At 32.5% G+C, this 20590-nt stretch overlaps 1 protein-coding gene across 1 annotated transcript; it reads left to right on the top strand.

Annotated features, from left to right (window-relative positions):
* The first annotated feature begins 308 nt into the window (after nucleotides 1–308).
* polo (Serine/threonine-protein kinase polo) lies at nucleotides 309–18440 on the top strand. The gene is made up of 7 exons (XM_072522604.1): nucleotides 309–515; nucleotides 6024–6248; nucleotides 6425–6822; nucleotides 8735–8952; nucleotides 10947–11280; nucleotides 15128–15371; nucleotides 18029–18440. The coding sequence occupies exons 1-7, from the start codon at nucleotides 423–425 to the stop codon at nucleotides 18215–18217; spliced, it is 1701 nt and encodes a 566-aa protein (XP_072378705.1). The 5' UTR covers nucleotides 309–422; the 3' UTR covers nucleotides 18218–18440.
* The last annotated feature ends 2150 nt before the right edge of the window (nucleotides 18441–20590 follow it).

Consider the following 20590-nt stretch of genomic DNA (forward strand, 5'->3'; position numbering starts at 1 on the left):
ATTTAGGAAAATATTTTAAATAACTATTTTAACACAATTTAACGAAAAATCGTAATAGTATTCCTGGGTGAAAGATAGATAAAGTTTTATCTCAGCTTGATCGGGGTCAGTTAAAGACATGTTTTGTTACTCCAAAACAATTTATTATTACCAGTATTATTTTATTAAAATTAGTTATTATTTTTATAATCCTGCCCGTTTAATCTGAACGTACTCTAGTTTCTGTCAAAATTCTGAACGTAGTAAACGCCGGTAAGGTTGGGTATGTGGTAGTGGCTAGTGGTAACCAATAAGATTCGTTAATTTTGAAAGTTTTGTAACTGTCATTATTTAACTGAACAGCCATTACCACTAATCTTCCGTTAAAGCTTGAACTGTGTTTGAAATATTATATTTAAGTTTATAGTTATATTTTCGGTAACATGTCTAAAGAAGAAGATGTACAGGTGATACCCGATATAATTTATGATAATCACACCAAGACTTCCTATAAGAAAGGAAAATTTTATGGAAAAGTAAGTGGTTGTCTGTATCTAACTTTTTATATTGTGTAGGTACCAGTTGGTGCTAATGTATTTATCTAAATTTAAACTCATCGATTTTACCAGGTCACGGATTATCCAGACTCCCCGAAGTTTTAAAACCGAAAATTGCATTACATATTTTTATGCTTTTGATTTTTTCATAATAACGTTTTTTTTTTCTAAACAAAAAAGGCGTGTACACGTCTTTTATTAGTATGTTATGTTTGTTTACATATTTCATTTGATTACTACACTGTATAAATCAAATGATTTCCAATTCAATTGGCTGTCTTGCTATATTACCTTGACAATTATTCTTTGGGTTGTATCATTGTTAATGTAAATTTTAGGACCTAACAACTACTGGCCAGTTGTGGTACAAAATATTTAAGTTTCAAGTAAAATTGGTTTTGTTTGCTAATTTCCTGACCAAGTAATAAAATGGTTTTTGATTGTATATATTCCATGTATGTTTTTGATTTTACCTATATTGTCCAGCATAAATACAAAGCATATTCCTAAATAATTTTATATTGATGTGTGCTTCTGATTTGTTGATATACTAATAATACTAATAACACTTATAGTGTAATTTTTATTAAAAGGCAGGATAATTATATCAGCTTTACTCCTTTGAGATTAAAACATCAAGGAAAGGTAATGATGTAATGAGAAAGGTTATTAGTAAATAATGTTATAATACCACAAGAAAATAGCTTTCTTATTGTATTAACAAAAAATGTTCTAAATATTTTTCAAAGTATTTTCTTTTTGAGTGTAAGTTAATATGCTCTATCACAGGTAAACAGGTACCAGTATACTGTTTCTCTAGTCATCTAGCATTTGTCCAACTTCCAGAATTCTAGTAAATAAACCTGTTACCCAACATGTTTCTATCTCTCGTAATGCTGTACACACTTCCCCAGGAATATCATCTTGTCCAACTCGTTTTCCTTTCTTTATTTTTTAAGTACTTGAACCACTTCCTCATTTGTTATTTTGGTGACCATTGTTGTTAGTGTCTATGTTAATTTAACTGGTTTTCTGTCAAAGCCTTTAGTTAATAAACTGTCAAAGTACTTTTTCCAACTCTTTTTGACATCCTTTTCATAAATTAGTATTTTAATTATTTTTATCTCAGATAAATGCCCTAGATGATTGGTATATGCTTGGATCTGGCAAAAGCCTTTTATCGAGTACCTATATATCTCATTACAGAACACTCATTAATATTCTCAAGCGGTATGGTATTACAATGGCAGAACTGTAGGTTTTTGACAATTATTTAACACATAAAGCAAAAATTGGAATACCTCAGGGGATAGTACTTGGTTCAGTTCTTTTTATTAAATATATACATATATATATATATATATATATATATATATATATATATATATATATATATATATATATATATATATATTCTTCATTTAGTATCGCACTAAATGAAGTCACTATTTCATATGCAGATGATATAGTCTAGTTTTTACAGACAAAAGTTGACAAACTGTTAAAAGGAAAGTGGTTAAAGGTTTTGTAAAAGTTAAACAATAGTTTGATAATAATAAATTAATTTCAAACACATTTTCATGTAATGTAAAATTATCAAATATAATTGTATCAAAAATATGATGCAGACATTATTAGGGAAACTAAAACTGAAATATTTAGGCATTAAAGTTGAAAAAAAACGGGTGTGGCAGTCCAGTGGGACTGCCGGTGGAAGTTACACTTCTATACACGCATTCGCCGTTACAAATTTATTTGGGAGTTAATCTGCACAATCATTACATATGTAATGCTATAGGTAAGACATAGCAGAAAGAGAAACAGAATTAATAACAACTTACTAACAATTAATAAACAACTTTTGACCTGTAAATGAAGGATTAAATCAATATTTTGATGAAAATGTATATTTTTATTTTCATATAATATGTATGAAAGGAGTTGAATGCAAAAATTTTTTTACACATACTCTGCAGTAAAATTCATTGTTTATTTTGTTATTAATATAATAATACATTACAAATTAAAATGCAATAGTCATAAGTATTTAAAAATGACAATAATATACATAAAAAAAATACACTACAATGCAGTGCAACATAATTCAATATAATAATAAAATACAAATTAAAATGCAATATTCATAAGTATTTAAAAATGACAATAATATACATAACTTTTCTACTTACGCATATATGTTTAATTTACAATGTAATAATATTTATAAAAAAGTCCTCCCTGTCTGGGAATCGGACCCCGGTCTCCCGCGTGACAGGCGGGGATACTGACTACTATACCACCGAGGACATGACACAAAGGTATTTCAAAATTGACAGTTCTGGGTCATACAGTGATTTATTGAGATTATTATTTTGAAATACAAAAGATTAATATAATTATGAACATTTAATAAATAATACAAAACGTATCACATAAATAATAATATTAATAAATATTTTATTATATATATAATATTATATGTTTATATATCTTTATATAATATATATAATATTAAATTATATATACAAAAGGAACATTTTTATATTCGAGAGAGAAAGAGAGAGAAAATATATCTTCTGTCTCTCTCTTACTCATTATCTTACATATGTAATGATTTCACAGATTAACTCCCATACAAATTTCCAACGTGGAGCGCGCGTATAGAAGTATAACTTCAAAAATCTGAAATAGACTGATTAACAACAGTCAACATCTAACCATGTTCAACATCTAACCAGTAAAATTGGGTGTTTAATCAAAATATTTTATATTATCCACAGAATTCTATAATTATTGCAAAAACTATTACTGCAAATTTATTGCATCATTTAGCTGTCACTATTACTTTTACCAGAAAGCTTGTCAGTAGCAGAGAATTTTTTTATATTAAGTGTAGGACATCTAATATATCAATATAATCTAAAATATTTTCAGTCACATTCAGAAATTCCATCTTCATAGTTTTTCTTACTGTTCTGTTCAGTTTGTGGTAAAATTGTCTTGTCTCTGTCGGCCTACTTAAGCCAGAGATACACATGCCTGTTACTAGCACAATGGCATACCAGTACCCAGCAAGCACCAGCTACTGTCTCAGTGTCTCCAAACTAGCAAAGGTGTACGTTAACTGGCATGCTAGCTAATCACAAAGAATTTGATTTTTCTTGCTAGTTGCATGCGTGGTAAGTGTCACTGGCACGCTACTGCAACGGGCATGCCAGTAGCCACTAGCTAGCAGAGAATTGTCAGATTTGTTGTATTGGTGATAAAAATTAATCTTTTTATTTTTAAACTTGTTAATTTAAAAAAGGTTTCGTTGGGGTGATGAAAAAACCATCAAATTTATTGCTATATATAAAGAATTGGAGTTTAAAATTCTAAATCATCTCTATATAAAAATAAAATAGCCCGTGGCAATGCTTATACAAAAATTCAAAAGAAAATGGGTGAAGGTATTACTATAAAAGAGATAGAGCGTTTAGAGCATAGAACATTTGTTATATTCGATTGGTGTCTCGAGTCTACTATAACATGATCTATCATATTTTACCTTGATACATGTTGTCATGGATATATGATACTTTCCTACACATTCAATATAAAAGGGTGAAAAATAGAGGTCCATATCCATGATTTTTACTGCTAAGTTGGGTGTACCTTAGACAATCAACCCTTAAAAAGAAACTCTGATCAAGGTCATAGACACACCCTAGGTGATCAATAATAATCAAAATCAAATCAAACAATGGACCTCAAAGAAAAAACTATGAACTTTAGTAAAAAATTAATGTAACCTACTTATGTTTATAATATGTTGTCTTCATCTAATTTGAATAGAGTGTACAAATTAAACAATAATAGGAGAGTAGTAGGCTTAATTAATTAAGATTATAATATATAAATTTTAAGTAATTTATGACAAAACCTATTAAGACAGGCTATTTTTAATATAGGTAACCCACTATTTACACTTGAAAAGATTATTTAATTTTCATACAGGGAAAACATTACTCTTTATAATATTGTTTATTTAAAATACAGCAATCCCTCGTTATCTGCGAACTCATCAACCGCAGTTTCACTTATCCGCAGTTATGATATCTGTTGAATCTTCATTGAGAATATGTTATTATTTTTATATATTTTTGATAATTTGACCAGTCGCGTTAAATTACTCATGATACGCCACTGGCGCATGTTCTTAGTAGTAATACTACAGCAATTGGAAGGATTAAAATACCGGATACTGGCGAATGTAGATGCAGATCTCAGCGTCCTTATTTTTGTTGATATGATAATACTATTTCACAGAAATGCATAGTAGAGATTTGAAAATTAGAGCAGCATTTTCAACAAATCCATTTTTATCACCACAATGTAAAATAATCAGTTAGATACAGGAGATTTTAAGCACATGTTTCATCCATCATATCAACCTTTTGGAACTCGTGGGAACTATTTAAATCTCATCGCTATTTGTAATATATTTATCTACAAAAAATTGTAAAATACTTTAAAATTATTTTTACTAATATTAATGAATAAAATCTTTCAGATTTATATTTTTTCTTAGAAATTCTGTTCTTTTGGTTTTTATGTCTGTTTTTTCCACAAACATTTTTCTGTTGTATCTTCCACTTTTTTCCATCTAAATCTTAATTATTCACAATTTTTTTAAAAGAAGATAGTTTACCAGTTACCATTCTTTCTTTTTTAACAGATTCGTAAACAGCGTTCATTGTTGGGCTTGCAAATGCTTTTGGGTGAACCAAATTCTGAAGTTGATAGTTTCTTTTCACCTTCATTAATTACCCTCTTTACCATACTTTCTGAGACACCAGTTTCTTTTAAGCTACTCGCTGTATTACGGATTTTCCAATATCCCAAATATTTTTCCTGTTTCATTAATAAATAAATGTTTAAGATAATTTACCCCCCACAGCTATGTACCACTTTTTTATTGTGACTTTCACCATTTGATTTTAGATAATAGATAAGTTATTAAATACCAGTTATATTTAACAAAACAAGTTTACAAAAATTAAAATAAACATAATTTACCTTACAGTTTTATTATACCAATATAAAGCATTACAAACGACTGTTAGCAGAAAAACAATAAATATTCCAACTATTTTAATAATGCAGAAACTATTTCTATTCTGTCTTGTTGCGAGAACACACTGCAGATATTTAAATGTTTTCAGTAATGTCAGATTTCAGATTTCATCATGCCAATCTTGAACTACCCAACACAGTCAGATAATAAAAGGTGTTCCTTTCATTTCATAAAATTTAACTGTCTTCATTTAAATTTGTTGGTGTGTATCTCATTTTCTTTCTTCATTGGGCACATTTATTGGATGGACACTTCATGCGATGTGGCATGACTGTTATTTGTTTAAGAGGAAATTTACTGGAGTACAAAAACAAAAAATATTTAGGTCCTAATGTCTTAGTTTTTATTAAAATATAAATAATGTTTTACAGGGTGGATTTGCAAAATGTTACGAGCTGACAAACTCCCTCAACAACCAATCATATGCAGGCAAGATCGTTTCCAAAACGTTGATGCAGAAGCAAAATCAAAAAGAAAAGATGACCCAGGAGATTCAGATTCACCAATCACTTCGACACAAAAACGTTGTTGGCTTCTATAATTTTTTTGATGACAACCACAACATTTATATTATATTAGAATTATGTAGAAAAAAGGTAAGTGTTTGGATTTTATTATAAAAATTTCAGTGAATTTATTTTTAATCGTTTATCTTTGGCTGTAAAATTTAATGTTTGTAATTTCGCATTTTCAATTGTTTACTCTCAAATGTTTTTCTGAAGCTATTTTTTTCCCAGTTAAATAGTAATTAATCTCAAATGTTTGTTTGCAGTCAATGATGGAACTTCACAAAAGAAGAAAAGCCCTAACAGAACCAGAAACTAGGTTTTATATGAAACAGATATTATCTGGAGTGCAATATCTCCATCAGGCAAGAATAATCCATAGGGATTTAAAATTAGGCAATTTATTTTTAAATGATAATCTGATAGTGAAAATAGGCGATTTCGGATTGGCTGCCAAAATTGAATATGAAGGGGAGAGAAAGAAGACTCTGTGTGGAACGCCCAATTACATTGCCCCTGAAATTTTAACAAAGAAGGGTCATTCCTTCGAAGTAGATATTTGGTCTATAGGGTGTATTATGTATACATTGTTAATTGGAAAGCCGCCTTTTGAAACAACCACTTTAAAAGAAACTTACTCTAAGATTAAGAAATGTGAATATAAGTAAGTATATTTGTTTATTTATGCATGTTTAAATGGAATCATGAGATTTGAACTGCCAGTCAGAATCGACCAAAGTTCCACCAAATGTTTCTTTTTCTTCGAAAGCTGTCTGTTACAAACTGGTTGTACTGCAGCGAATTGACTTATTGTATTATTGTAAAATTCTGGAACTAGTGAATTGGTAAAGATTTCATTGTTAAATCGTCCGCTTCTAAATCCTTGTTGTTTATCTGGATTATGTATTTTTGAACTTACTCATTAGGAGTTTCAAAATTGACCCTTTCTATTTTTCACTTTCGTTGAGAGCTTATTCCACTTCACTTACATTGTTAGTTTCCATTTCTTGGTTCAGTTGTTTGAGGTATGTTCTTCATTCATCTTTGGTAATATGGTTCACATTTTATCAGATCATTCTTTTCCATTCTTTGCCCCCTTATGGAATCTTCATGTCGCTTTCTGCAATCCATAAAATTCATGATCCAATTCTATAAAGAATTTTTCCGATTGTTCTGTTTAAACTGTTCTGTTATTATAAACATAACGGATGGAATTGACAAAATCTTGATATTAAGTAAGAAAGTAAGGGCTTGGACTTTGATACTGTCTGCCACAGTAGCAAATACTCTCTATCAAGTGGTCGTATAGTAGTAGTAGTATAGAATGCAACACCCAAAAACACAATTATTATTTTTTTTTTAAATGAGGAGTCATAAGAAGATTAAAATTATCGTTTGTGTGTACTGTATAAAAGACAAGTATGTACCAATTTGTTCAATCAAATTGTAATTACTCAATAATAAATACTTGTGTATCCACTGAAGAGAAGCTGAACAAAGAAAAAGAAGAATACTACGAAGAACACTACAAAGAACTGGAAAGAATAATAAAGGGTTGTTCAAAAAATGATGTGAAGGTCTTAGTGTAGATAAGGAGAGGGAATATGCACCACCTATTTGAACACACAGTTTACAAGATGCACCTGATACACTTGACTATGAACATAGAGAGCCCAGACGAGAATACAGTAAATCAGCAATGTAGTAGAGACAAGACTCTTTAGAGAAAAAGTTTAACAGAGAAGCGTTAAAATATGCTGATATAGCTAAAATGTTTTGAAGAAACTTTTGAAGGTAAGCTAGAAGACTGAACGAACGATATAGTTGAAGATGTAGATGACCATTTGAAACACTGTAGAATCATATTGGAAGATGTAGCAACATAACTGAGTGGAAGGCAGATGAGGAGTGTGCATAAGCAACAGAAAGAAAAAATAAAGCATATATAAGACTTTAATTTATTTATTTATTAACGATCTGTGTGAATCAATTTCTGCACCATGTTTATGTTATGCCGATGATTTAAAGATTTATTCATTGATAAGCGACCTTATTGATTGTCATTTTCTGCAGAGTAAACTGAATCGTGTACATGAATGGTGTAATGCAAATCATTTGAATCTTAATGCCAATAAGTGCAAAGTAGTTAGTTATTCTACGAAACAGTCTAATATATACCATCCTTATATTATCGACAGCAGTGAACTTGAACGTTTGAATAAAATTAAAGACCTTGGAGTTACATTTGATTATAAACTCACCTTTGTTGAACATGTTAATTTAAAGGTTAAAGAAGCACTTAAATCTTATGGATGTCTGTTTTAGTTCTGCCATTTTCCTTCAAAACCCTTGTTTCCTCCAAAAATCTTAAGAATTTTTCTTGCCTCCTCAGATCATAGAAAAAAAAAGTTCTAGTAAGAGTTAAAATGGTTTATGAAGTTTTGGATTCTGTAGACACCTTGCTTAAGTTCAGTAACTTTTCAGGTGGACATTAAAAACAAATCATTTTATTTAAAGCAGAAATCAACATTTTTTGAACGTAAGTAAAATCGAGTTTCATAATATTCTTCTTTTAGATTATCTCCAAACATTTCTTCGTCGGCACAGCAAATGATAATATTAATGCTACAATCAGATCCGAAGAATCGTCCAAAAATCGATGCGCTAATAAGACACGATTTTATACAAAATGGTTATTGCCCACCGAGTTTGCCCGTTAGTGCACTCACGATGGCTCCTAGATTTGAAAATTGTGATGTGCCTGCTCGTAGGGCACTGATGGAAATAAATAACGGTAAGTTGTTACAAAAACTATACTGTATCGCAGGACTGAAGAATGACTCTTACCGTATCGTATTTTAAATTTTGGTATTGTAACTTAGATTCAATTATTATAAGACAGAAAACATGAAGTTTTAGTCTCATGTCACAAATTGTATAATTTAAAACATCTATAGACCTCAGACATCTATAGTAAAGCTCAATATATATAAGAGTTTAATAAGACCGGTTTTGATATATGGGGCTAAAACGTGAACCTTATCTCAAAATAATGAAAGACTTCTTGGTACTTTTGAGAGAAAAATTCTTAGAACGATTTTTGGGGCCGTAAATGAAAATGGGCTATGGCGTCGAAGATACAACTTTGAACTAAATCAGTTATACACCAATCCAGATATTGTGAAATTCGTTAAAGTGCAGAGACTTAGATGGGCTGGACACATTGCTAGGATGATCACGAATACACGTAGAGATTAACATTTTCAAAACCAGAGGGCATAAGAAGCAGAGGACGACCACGAAGGAGATGGATTGGTGATATGGAAGAAGACCTACAGATTCTAAGGGTCAGAAGATGGAGGGAAGTTGCCAGGAATCGACAGGTGGGGTGACTTCTTTGTGAGAAGTCCAAGATTCACAACGGATTGTCCAGCCACTTATGATAATGATAAACAAGGTGTTATATATATTATACTGCTAGAAGCACTATTCAAAAAAACATTTAAAGTGCCTTGCATGTGCTGAGGAAAAGCGTATGCTAAAATCATACCGAAGCGGTGATACATCTTATTTCACTACCGTTTACGCGAATTTATTGGTCAGCTTGCAGAATGCGATCCAATGTTTCCAGTCTAAAGTTTGACTTTTCCAGCATAAGCTTTTACTTTCATTTATCCACATACGTAAAAATCAAACGGACTATGATCTGCGGAGCTGTCTGGTCATGCGCCAGGGCTACCATATCCCATCGACATTGGTTAAGGGGTATTAATAAAATTTCGGACATCAAATTCGATGAGATTCATTGTAAAGTACTGGCTTCTTCAATGTAACATTTACATATTTGTGAGTCTTTGTGTACATTTAAATTTCCCAGTAATTAAATTATTTAGAGCACGTGCATTAAATTCCTAGTAGATGTCATTAGTCCACATGTGCCCCTAAGAGAGGCACGTGTGAACAAGACAATATTTTCTACGGGGGACATACGGACACAGGTTTTGGTGGAAATAAAATAATAACATAACATGTTTTTTGAAACCGCATGTGTTGCTAAGGGGGGAAAGAATATATAAATCGTCTGTCAGGCCGGCCAGATGTTTATGGAGAATTTTTGTTGAAGCGTGACATTAATATTGCCTGATACAAGCCTGACCACGGTCCACGATACAAATCTCTTAAATTAACAATATCAGTTCTTGTAACAGCCGCTTCATCTGCTGAAATAATTTTTTGTAGACAGTATACTTTGTAGGAGCACGATTTGTCCGCCATATGGTTGGTTCAATGATGTGGGTTCAATTCCCAGTAAAAAATGTAAACGTGTTGAGTTCACATTAAACTGTGTCTTATATATAATTAATAATAATTCATCACAGATATAAGCAGAGGAACTTCTTATGCTCAAAATATGTAAACACATTCATAAAAAAATGAACAATTATCTAGGTATGAAATAATATTCAGTAGTGTTTACCAAGAAAGCAAATTATATTAACCAGTTTTTATTTTACTGGTTGACAAATTTGTAACGATGTGTTTGTTCTGTAAATTCTGTTACCTGGAGACAAATTAATGTATCGAATATGGAGACTAATTGAACAATTATCCTTTATCGCTACCTAACATTAAAATAAATAATAATACAGCTAAAACTTTTATATTTTTGTTCTTATAATTGTACCTAAATTATATTCCAAAATTTGAATATAACGACACGAGAACTTGTGTTCGTATATTATTTTTCTTTTGTTAGTATAAATATATTTTTAAAAATATTACTTTTAGGAGAACCGATGAACATTTCGCCACAAAAGAAACACAACTCCATTACTGCAGGATTAGTACCGTCAGGACATCCAACAAAAGCATATACCAATTTTGAAGCCAAAGAAAATTTCTTGGCATTGAAAGTAATGTTAATTACGGTGTTAAAGACGAAACCAGGTAGACAAAGAGTATTTTCTGATGAGATGACAGACCCTTCTGCCCAACCGATGGTTTGGGTGTCGAAGTGGGTAGATTACTCAGACAAATATGGATTTGGCTATCAGTTATCTGATGATTGTGTAGGAGTCATGTTTAATGACACCACCAAATTGATCATGCTACCGAATGGAATGTAAGTTAATTATCTATCTTTTCAAAAATCTGATTGAATTTTATTTATTGGTTTTTTAATTTTCTGTTCCAAATTCATTTTAAACTAAAAAAAAATATTTTTAAAGCATATGAATATTAATATTGATTGTACTTGTATTCCACTAGAGGAAATTATTTTGAGGATTTCCCAAAAAATATTACTCAAAATATTCGCCCTCCTCAACAGATCTGAGGCTAATCCACATATAGCTAGAATATCGAACTCAATGCAGAAAAATTTATAATTTATTACTACCTTTGCAACTCCTTATCCCCTTGGCTATTTTGCACATACCGGCAACACCGCGCTGGAACTTGACATTGGTTAGTTCTTTACCAGCTTCTTAGTTGTGTGACATTAACTTAATAAGCTTATCATTGATATCGAAACTGTCTTTCATCTATTTATTTACTCTAAAATTACAAAATATTTTCACTGTTGCGTTAAAATATGCTGTTACTACTTACAGAGATTTCGAAATTGGTATTTAATTCTCACTGCGGTCGTATTAACGTTACGAGAAAGATACAGGTGAATTTTAATTGCTTGTTTACATGTTTTTTAAATGTAACATCTCTTTTTTCTTGTTGGTACTTTTTGCTATTGTTGACGACTTATACCATACTTTTTTTTCTATATCCTGTTGTATAGTAGAAGCCACAGTTAGAATGCAGTGTTGGTCTTACGGCGCGCAGCGATACTTTCTTTACTTTATCGTGTCCGGACATGTCATTCATAAAATTTCGGCCCAGTATCGGGCTACGTCGGTTCCATCTTTGTTTGCGAGCCACAAATCTTCGAGGGTACACCGATGAGGACAGTTTCTGAATGTAAGAAGATGTTCCATATTCTGTGTTTCTCCACAGTCACAGGTCACATCATCTTGGTCTATTTTTTCCCATTTTGCCATGTTTGATTTTACTGGAGCGACCCCCGTTCTTATCCTATTCATAGTTTTCCACGTTTTAAAGTCTAGGGACTGGCCGGTCCATTGAACTTGGGAAAGAGGAAAATACTCAGGAGGTTCATCCTGCACTGTTATAAAGAAGCTTTTCCTGGATTTTAGTCGCTTTCGTGGTGTTCGAGCTTTGTATAGGACATGCCGCTCGTCCGCGATCTGTTTAATTTTCTCTATGTGCTCTGCAATGCCTCTGCGTGTTGAGGGTTCTGCAAAACCCGCTGTTTTATATTGCTTTGAGAGTGGCGTTGGTTTCATGCACCCCGTTACTATCCTGCATGTCTCATTTAGCGCAGTATCAACTTGTTTGGTGTGGGCAGAAACACAGTGCCTGTGCCGTTGTTCTTAAAACGCCAGGACGTGCACCCCATTTACTTCCCGTTAGCTTTCTGAGAATGCTGTTCCTAGTTGTTACATTCCCTCTCGGTTTTATGCAATGTTGTCTGTAGGTGAGGGACCGGTCCATAGTTACGCCAAGATATATAGGTTGGTTTGTGTGTTCTAACGTGTTACCATTCCACGCAATTTGGAGTTTTCGCTTGGTTTCCTTTGCGCGAAGGTGGAAAGCGCAGACTTGGGTTGTAGAGGGATTGGGTCTCAGGAAATTCTGCAGGTACAATGACAGTACGCTGTCATTGTTTTTAAGGCAGTTTCGAGTTTCTCCTCCACTTCTTCAAAACTATTTCCTTGAGCACATATTGCAAGATCGTCAGCATAGAGGAAGTGCTTGGTTTCGGTCGGCGTAGGTTGGTCGTTTGTATATCTATTGAAGAGCATTGATGCTAAAAAACTTCCCTGTGGGAGGCCGTTTTTTTGAACTCTCCACCTACTTACTTTACCCTCCAGCATAACGAAAAAACGTCTGTTTTGCAGTAAGGAATATACGACCTTACCCAGATGGTGGTCATTGAGTGTGTCACATAATTTGTGGAGCAATGTTTTGTGCCTTACTGTGCCATAGGCTGCTGTCAAATCTACGAAAGCAGTCCCTGTTATAACTTTTTCTTCAAAGCCTTCTTCAATGTGTTCTCTTAGTGCGAGGACATGACCGGTGCAAGATTTGCTGGGTCTGAATTATCCTTGTTGTGGGATGAGGTGCCTGTCGACATTTTTTTCTATTCTGGCGAGTATGAGTCTCTCGTATAGTTTGAAAAAGTGACATAATAGCGAAATAGGTCTGTATAAAGTTGCAAGATCCAGTATTTTGCTCTTTGCGCGCAGCGATGCCGCTCATGTCGGCACAGTGGTAGGTGTGTGGTAGTTTGGCGATAGACTGAGATATCAGGATCGTACGCGCTTCGTTTCAAAAAATCTATTAATTTAACTAAAGAGAATAAACAAAAAAAAGCAAATTAATTCTATAAAAAATGCCTGTATACATAAAATATCTAATACCTCGTAAATACTTATATACATATATACAAAAAAATGCAAGTAGTTTACCCTATACGACACGATAAATATATATATATATATATATATATATATATATATATATATACATATATATATATTTATATATATATATATATATATATATATATATATATATATACATATATATATTTATATATATATATATATATACATAAAATACACAAGAAGATCATAACTGAAATGTACTGTACATACAGTACTAAAAAAGCAAATAAGCATTAAATCAGATATTTCTCGTTAATTAATACTAATAACAATCCATATCTAAATCGTCCTCATCCTCTGAATCATCTTCTATATTAATTATCACCGGTTCAATATTATCCTGCAAATTGTCCACCGCAAACATTTTTTCTTCTACTTTCTTGGCGTGGTTCACATAATTATGCCACTGCTCTTTAGATATGCGTTGGTAAGCTTCTTTTCTACCGTTTTTTTCTTTAAAATTGACGTTGTTTGAAGCCACATACCTTTTCACTTGACTCCACACCATCTCAATCGGGTTCAGCTCGCAATGGTAAGGCGGCAGTCTCAAAATCTGATCGCCATATTTAAATGCGGCCGCAGTTTTTGATATATTTTACTTTTTTTATAGTATTTTTCTTCATGTTATCGTATAGTTCGACAATGTAACTCTCTTATTTATACATTGATGATTGAATCATGCTTTAGTTGAAACAATAATGATAGTCTTTACACAATCGTAGGCAATTGTTGTGTGCGCGTATATTCCAGTGCTATGATTCTTAAATCCGGTTCTGATGTGCCGTAAGAAATACATTGCCTATCTTACCTGAACTACATTCTAACTGTGGAATCTACTATAGATTCTATTCTAAATATATGTTGTCTTTGCCTTTCTGGTTTCTTTTCTGATTTTTCTGAAAGTTTTCATTATCACTGGTACTAAAGATCTAAAGTAGTTTCTTGACCTTTTCAAGTCTTCTTTGCCGTTCAATCATATCCATTGAATCATTTTCTTTACATCCTCATCAACTCCATTCTTCTATCTGAATTTTGGCCTTTCTCTGCGTGTACTTCACCCAAACTGTGACATAAAGACTTGTCGGTTCAGTTGTAATCGTGCTACATGCCCTGCCGATATATTCTTATTTTTATTATTTGTCACGTTTATTCCACCTTATATGTGTTTTTACTTGTTGAAGTGGATACTTCATCTCTCTCGGTATGATGTTTTGCTCGGCCCCGAAATCCTATTTAGCGTGACACGAAAAATCGAGACGGGTCCTTGCGGTATACCGTAATATACATAATATACATATACACTTATAATTTTATATAATATATTTTTTTATAACAACTCGAGAACGACTGGATCGATTTGGCTCATTTTTATTTTAAAATATTTATATGACATAAAATAAATTATTGATGGTCTTATTTATTTCTTATATTTTTGATTTTTTTTAGAAATGTGCATTATGTTGATAAAAATGGAGACGAATCATACATGACAGTAGATAATTACCCCAAACAGCACGAAAAAAAGATGAAATTGTTGTCATATTTTAGTAGATATATGAGGGAGCATCTCTTAAAAACAGGTGCTGCCGTAGTGAAAGAAACCGATTGTATGTCCAGGACCCCACATTTGCACCAGTGGTGTAGATCAACGTCTGGTGTACTTATGCAATTAAACAATGGCACAGTACAGGTTTGTTTTAAATTTATATATAATTACTTTTCAACTTGTTTGTTAATTTAACTTAAGCTTAATATTTGAAATTTACCTTGGTTAGTTAATTACTAGCTAACCCGGCGAATTTTGTACCATCTTAGAATTAAATGTGTCAAAGTTCAACAACCAAAAAAAAAAAATTACTCAAAAACATTCTCTACGAAAACAGTTTAATAAATTTAATGCTTTCTGATAAACAATAGTTTCGGTATTTTTTTGATGTGCGTAAACATAGAACGATGACGGTTTTCCGACGCCCGAAAACGTGACGTATAATTGTACAAGCTCGAAACATGGAAACTCTAGTTGATTCCACAAACTTCCAATGATTGGTCGTGCGATTTGTTTATTGTCATTGTTAAAACCAAATATACTAAATATATTATATTTAAAGTGTTTAACAATTTGCGTTTTGCAGTTACCACTTTTATTATTTTAAATCTTATTAATGATTAAACAATCAAGTTAAAATGAAATAAAAAATATGATGAAATTAAAAGGAAACTAGTAAAAGCGACAATTTTATTTACCAATATGGTTTTATATTATACTCCTTTGGATTGATGTCACTAAAACCTTCGCTATCTTCTTGTATATTTACTTAAATACACGTGACCGGTTTTAGCTTGAGAGAATTTATTAATATAAATAAATTTTATATCAATCAAGATAAGATTTTTGCCAACACACCACAATAAATACATATAATAAAAAACATATTTTTGAATAATTACACTTTGGCAAAAAATCTTTTAAAATATAGTCTTCCTGTTCGTTACGAAAGAAGAAATTGAATATCTAAATAATTTAAATTTTTTTTGTGCATTTTATTTTTTTATATATATTTGAATTTCATGATGTGCATATAAGCCATAAGATGAATAAATAAACCTCGCAAGAGAGAGAGAGAGAAAGAGAGAGAAAGAAAGAGAGAAAAAAAGAGAAAGAGAGAGAGAAAGAAAGAGAGAGAGAGAGAGAGAGAGAGAGAGAGAGAGAGAGAGAGAAAGAAAGAGAGAGAGGGAAAGAGAGAGAGAAAGACAGGCGTGTGGTAACGGCATGTACCCACCTGGGAGACTTAAGAGTGGTAGAGGAGAGCTCCTCAGCGCCGACCTGTCACCTGTCAAACGTGCGTGGTCCTTTCCGTCCGGGGGGGGGGGAAGGATAACAGACGGGTGTGCGTACCGCAACACAGGTACTACGGGGAGGGTGGAGCCCCGTGTTGCTTTATGTAACACGCCACCCTCAAATGATGTCGGACTCGTAGAGGCTAGTGGTTAGCTAACGGTCGTATGTCGAAAGGCCAGGTAGACCAGGCTCCAGCTGATGTTTTGTCATTGGAGGGTACACGAATTCGGCCATGGTACTGGGAACAGATGACAATTCATTTATACCGTCGATTGTGACGTGGTTTGGATGGAGGTTGGCGTGAGGGTTAGCGTGGGAATTGGCACGGGGTTTGGAGCGAACATGAGCGGAAGATTTTCAATTTCTATGGCTTCTCGGAGAATTCTTGGTTTATAGAAGCGGATGAGGGCTATGGTTCTGGAGTTTTCAAAACCAATTTTGTGACCTGTATGAAGATGGTGTTGGCCTAGATCTGAAATTGAGACGGGATTGCGAACAAAAATGGAATGTTCATAAATCCTATTTTGGATTGATCCTATTTGTTTGGCTTATATAGGATTAGAGTCAGTCTGCACAAGGGATTTCATAAACTTCGTGTTGTTGTTCATTTGGAATGTTGTCTTTGATTGATCGGACAAGAGATCAAAGTTTTTGTTGGGTGGTAAATATTGTCTTTATTTCTCTTAATTTAAGAATTTTATCGATTTTGTCAGTGACACCTTTGATGTAAGGAAGAAAAGCTTTCGTATTGTATGATGAGGGTCTGAGTCTTTGAGTTGAGATAGAGTGGGAGATTGATGTCTGTGGATGCTCCTATTGATGTGATTTTCGCTGTAACCGTTTTGAAGGAGGGCTTGTTTTAAACTAGAAAGCTCGGCGGTTCTACTTGCATCATCGCAAAGGCGTATTGATCTGTAGACTGAATTAATACTGATTAATTAATTTGTGAAGGTGGATGATGAGAGTTGGCATGCAAGTAACGATTGGTATGGGTGGGTTTTCGATAAACAGAGTGATGAAAACCTTGGGATTGATTTTTCTTTATGATAACGTCGAGAAACGGTAGAGATGAATCAGCTTACACTTCCGTCGTGAACTGGATACTAGGATGTCTAGGAAGATGAAATAAGTATTATATTTATGAAAATAGAGATACTGTATTTAGTTTTCAGAATGTAAAGTTTCATCTATAGGAATGTTTCTAAAAATGAAACGATATGTAAACTTACTAGAATGTCTGAGGATGAGATAGTGTATTGTTTAAGAAGTTCGATGAAATGAAAAGAATTTTTGACGAAGGATGAAGCATTTTCGGCGAGAAGTTGTAGAGTTTTGGCCAATGGTTGTGTAGGGCAGTTGTATGTACTGAGAATGGGACTTAGAGGAATATCGGGTTTGTGAATTCACACCCCGTTCAGGAATATTTGTTTTTGTTTCGTTTTAGTTAAAAAAACTACTTATAAAACGTATAGCACTATTAGTATTTAATAAATTGTTTTTTTTTTTAGATGAACTTTGGTGACCACACGAAAATAATAATGTGCCCTCTATTGGCAGCAATAACCTACATCGACGAAGATAGAGCTTTTCGTACTTATAAATTTGAATCAATTGAAAAGTGTGGTTGTCCAATAGGTTTATATGAAAAAATGCGATATGCACTTGAAAAGATTACAGTGCTATTAGAAAGTCAGTAGGTCCTATCTATTTTTTTGTTTGTTAATGTACAATTTTATACCTGGTATTTATTTCATTTTTAATAAATTTTTATTATTTCAATGGATGAAGTTTATGAATCTTTGAAAAAATACTTCTGTTCCTCTTTACACGTTCGTTTTATTTTTATAACTCTTTCAAAATATGTTATGATCTTAAACTTGTAAATTGGCAAAATTCTATATAAATAAATATTTTTCCGATGATGATTTTTTTATTATTATTTTAAGTATCTGCGAAAACATATACAGACGTGCCTATATATTATTTCCTTTTAAGTCCGTTGCACGTCATCAATGAAATTTATCTGTCTTCAGAGTTCAACAAATTGTTTATAAGTTTGTAGCACTACGCTACCGTAACCTTAGCCATTTCCATATCAATTAATGTATCGAGCAAAATAAAAGAACTCTAATTATACGGAATAACTATTGAACTGAACGCCTTCAGTCAGACGAGAGGCTCAATTAATAAAATGAATTAAATAAGGATGTGGAAATATTTAAATGAGAATTCAGCCAACTCTAGTTAAATAAAACTATGAAAACAGTCGTCTGGTGAGTTGTACAGTTTAAATATGTAGGAACCACATGTAGATAAATTATTTATTTTATTTGATAATAATTCAAATTTAGTGAAGCTAATGCTAGAAATTTATTACTCAAATATTATTTTCGAGTTTATTGTGTGAGGTTATTATTCTATATGCGTGGAAGAATACCGTTCAGTTTCTTTCTATATAAAATAAACCTAAGGAACAACAAAAAATAAGGAAATTGGAAGGTAAATCTTACCGATCACCCATTTTTATAAGGAAATCTTATTGATGTAAGTGGCCTACAAACTACCATCGATTTGGAGCAGTTAATCGCTTATGGTCGTTATTAAACTGTTTAGCAAGTATTCCTTGTCTGGAGTTGCATTAAGATAAGTGTCTCTAATTCATTCTTATGTACTGTACTTTTGGTTAAACAACGTAAATACTTTAACGTCAGTGTTAATAACTAATCTATTTGAAGTTTTAAATTTTTCTTCTTTAGTTGGCTTCAATCATAAAGATTTAAATCAACTAAATCTTTGAATTTTACTTTATATTCACCGTTTTATTCATATATTTGAATTAATACATTACACGATATTGTCTTGCATCACCGAATGCAGGTAAAGGGGTATAAGTACTTATCAACCTAAGCATTGGTATTTAAATAAAAAACTTTTATTAAGCTAATTAAGTGTTGTTATAACTATAATGTTTCATGGTACAACCATGTATGCGCTCAGTCACTAGCACTCAAAATTTTTTGTCTGTATTTTGTTGAAGTGGGCCTGCGTAGCGCAAGCGGTAGGATGCTTGCCTCGCAAGCCGGTGGTCCGGAGTTCGAATCCTACCGCCGGCAAGAACATCTAGACATTTTAAAAATGTCTATAGGCCCCAGGTCGACTCAGCCTGAATAAAAATGAGTACCTTGGGTAAAACCAGGGGTAATAATAGACGGTTGAAGCGTAGCACTGGCCATGTTACCTTCCTTGTATACCGTAGGCCCTAGATATAGCAGACTACCCTGCTATACTCCCAAAGCCGCGACAGCGGTATAAAACGGGAGACTATTATTATATTTTGTTGAAGTTTTGATATGGAATCACTCAGGTTTTCTTTTTGTATATTCTAAAAATTTTTGATTTAAACAAAGGGCATTATAAAAAAAGAGTATATCATATATTTTACATTTTCTATACATTATATATTATATAATCAAGCCATTTTTTTAACATTTTTCTAGAATAAAACCACCTATTGTATATATTGCGTTTTACTTTACCTACACCTGGTCTCTCTCAGCTACTTGGGTTTTAAATAGTTTTTTATAATTAAATCATACTTTTATCGTTTATCACTATACTTTCTAGCACTCCCACTGTAATATAAACGGAGTAGAAGTTCCAACAGACTTTCCTCTTCTGCGATCTTCGGTTTTTATCTGTTGTTTTTTTATCATCATCTATTTTCTTCTAACACGGCACGAAAATGCAGCCGATCTCCATTCCCTGAATATTTACGTCTCATCCTCTTATTGTTCTCTATCTCTTTCTAACTCACTAAATTTTAGTTAACCAGCTTGACCACCCGTTCACTTAAATTCCCTTCTATTAATATCAGTTGCCTCTAATTTCTCCCCATTTCTTTATCTCTCGTTTGATCCGATTGTTAAGCCTAGGTTTTATTTTTCTTTCTTTTTTTTCTTTTCTTTCGCCAATCCAGTCTTTTATCTTTATTACCAAAAAAAAAATAAGCTTATAACTCCAAGTTATAAGTTTCTTAACGATAATGTGTAAATCTCATAATGGATTACCAA

The sequence above is a fragment of the Diabrotica undecimpunctata genome, chromosome 2 (genome assembly GCF_040954645.1).
Source record: "Diabrotica undecimpunctata isolate CICGRU chromosome 2, icDiaUnde3, whole genome shotgun sequence".
Taxonomy (NCBI): Eukaryota; Metazoa; Arthropoda; class Insecta; order Coleoptera; family Chrysomelidae; genus Diabrotica; species Diabrotica undecimpunctata.

What these genes read in the sequence shown, in the direction of transcription:
- polo (XM_072522604.1), top strand. Translation starts at nt 423, where the DNA reads ATGTCTAAAGAAGAAGATGTACAGGTGATACCCGATATAATTTATGAT. An exon ending in TAGAATTATGTAGAAAAAAG is followed by an intron (nt 6,249 to 6,424) that starts GTAAGTGTTTGG and finishes GTTTGTTTGCAG; the next exon opens with TCAATGATGGAACTTCACAA. An exon ending in ACTGATGGAAATAAATAACG is followed by an intron (nt 8,953 to 10,946) that starts GTAAGTTGTTAC and finishes TATTACTTTTAG; the next exon opens with GAGAACCGATGAACATTTCG.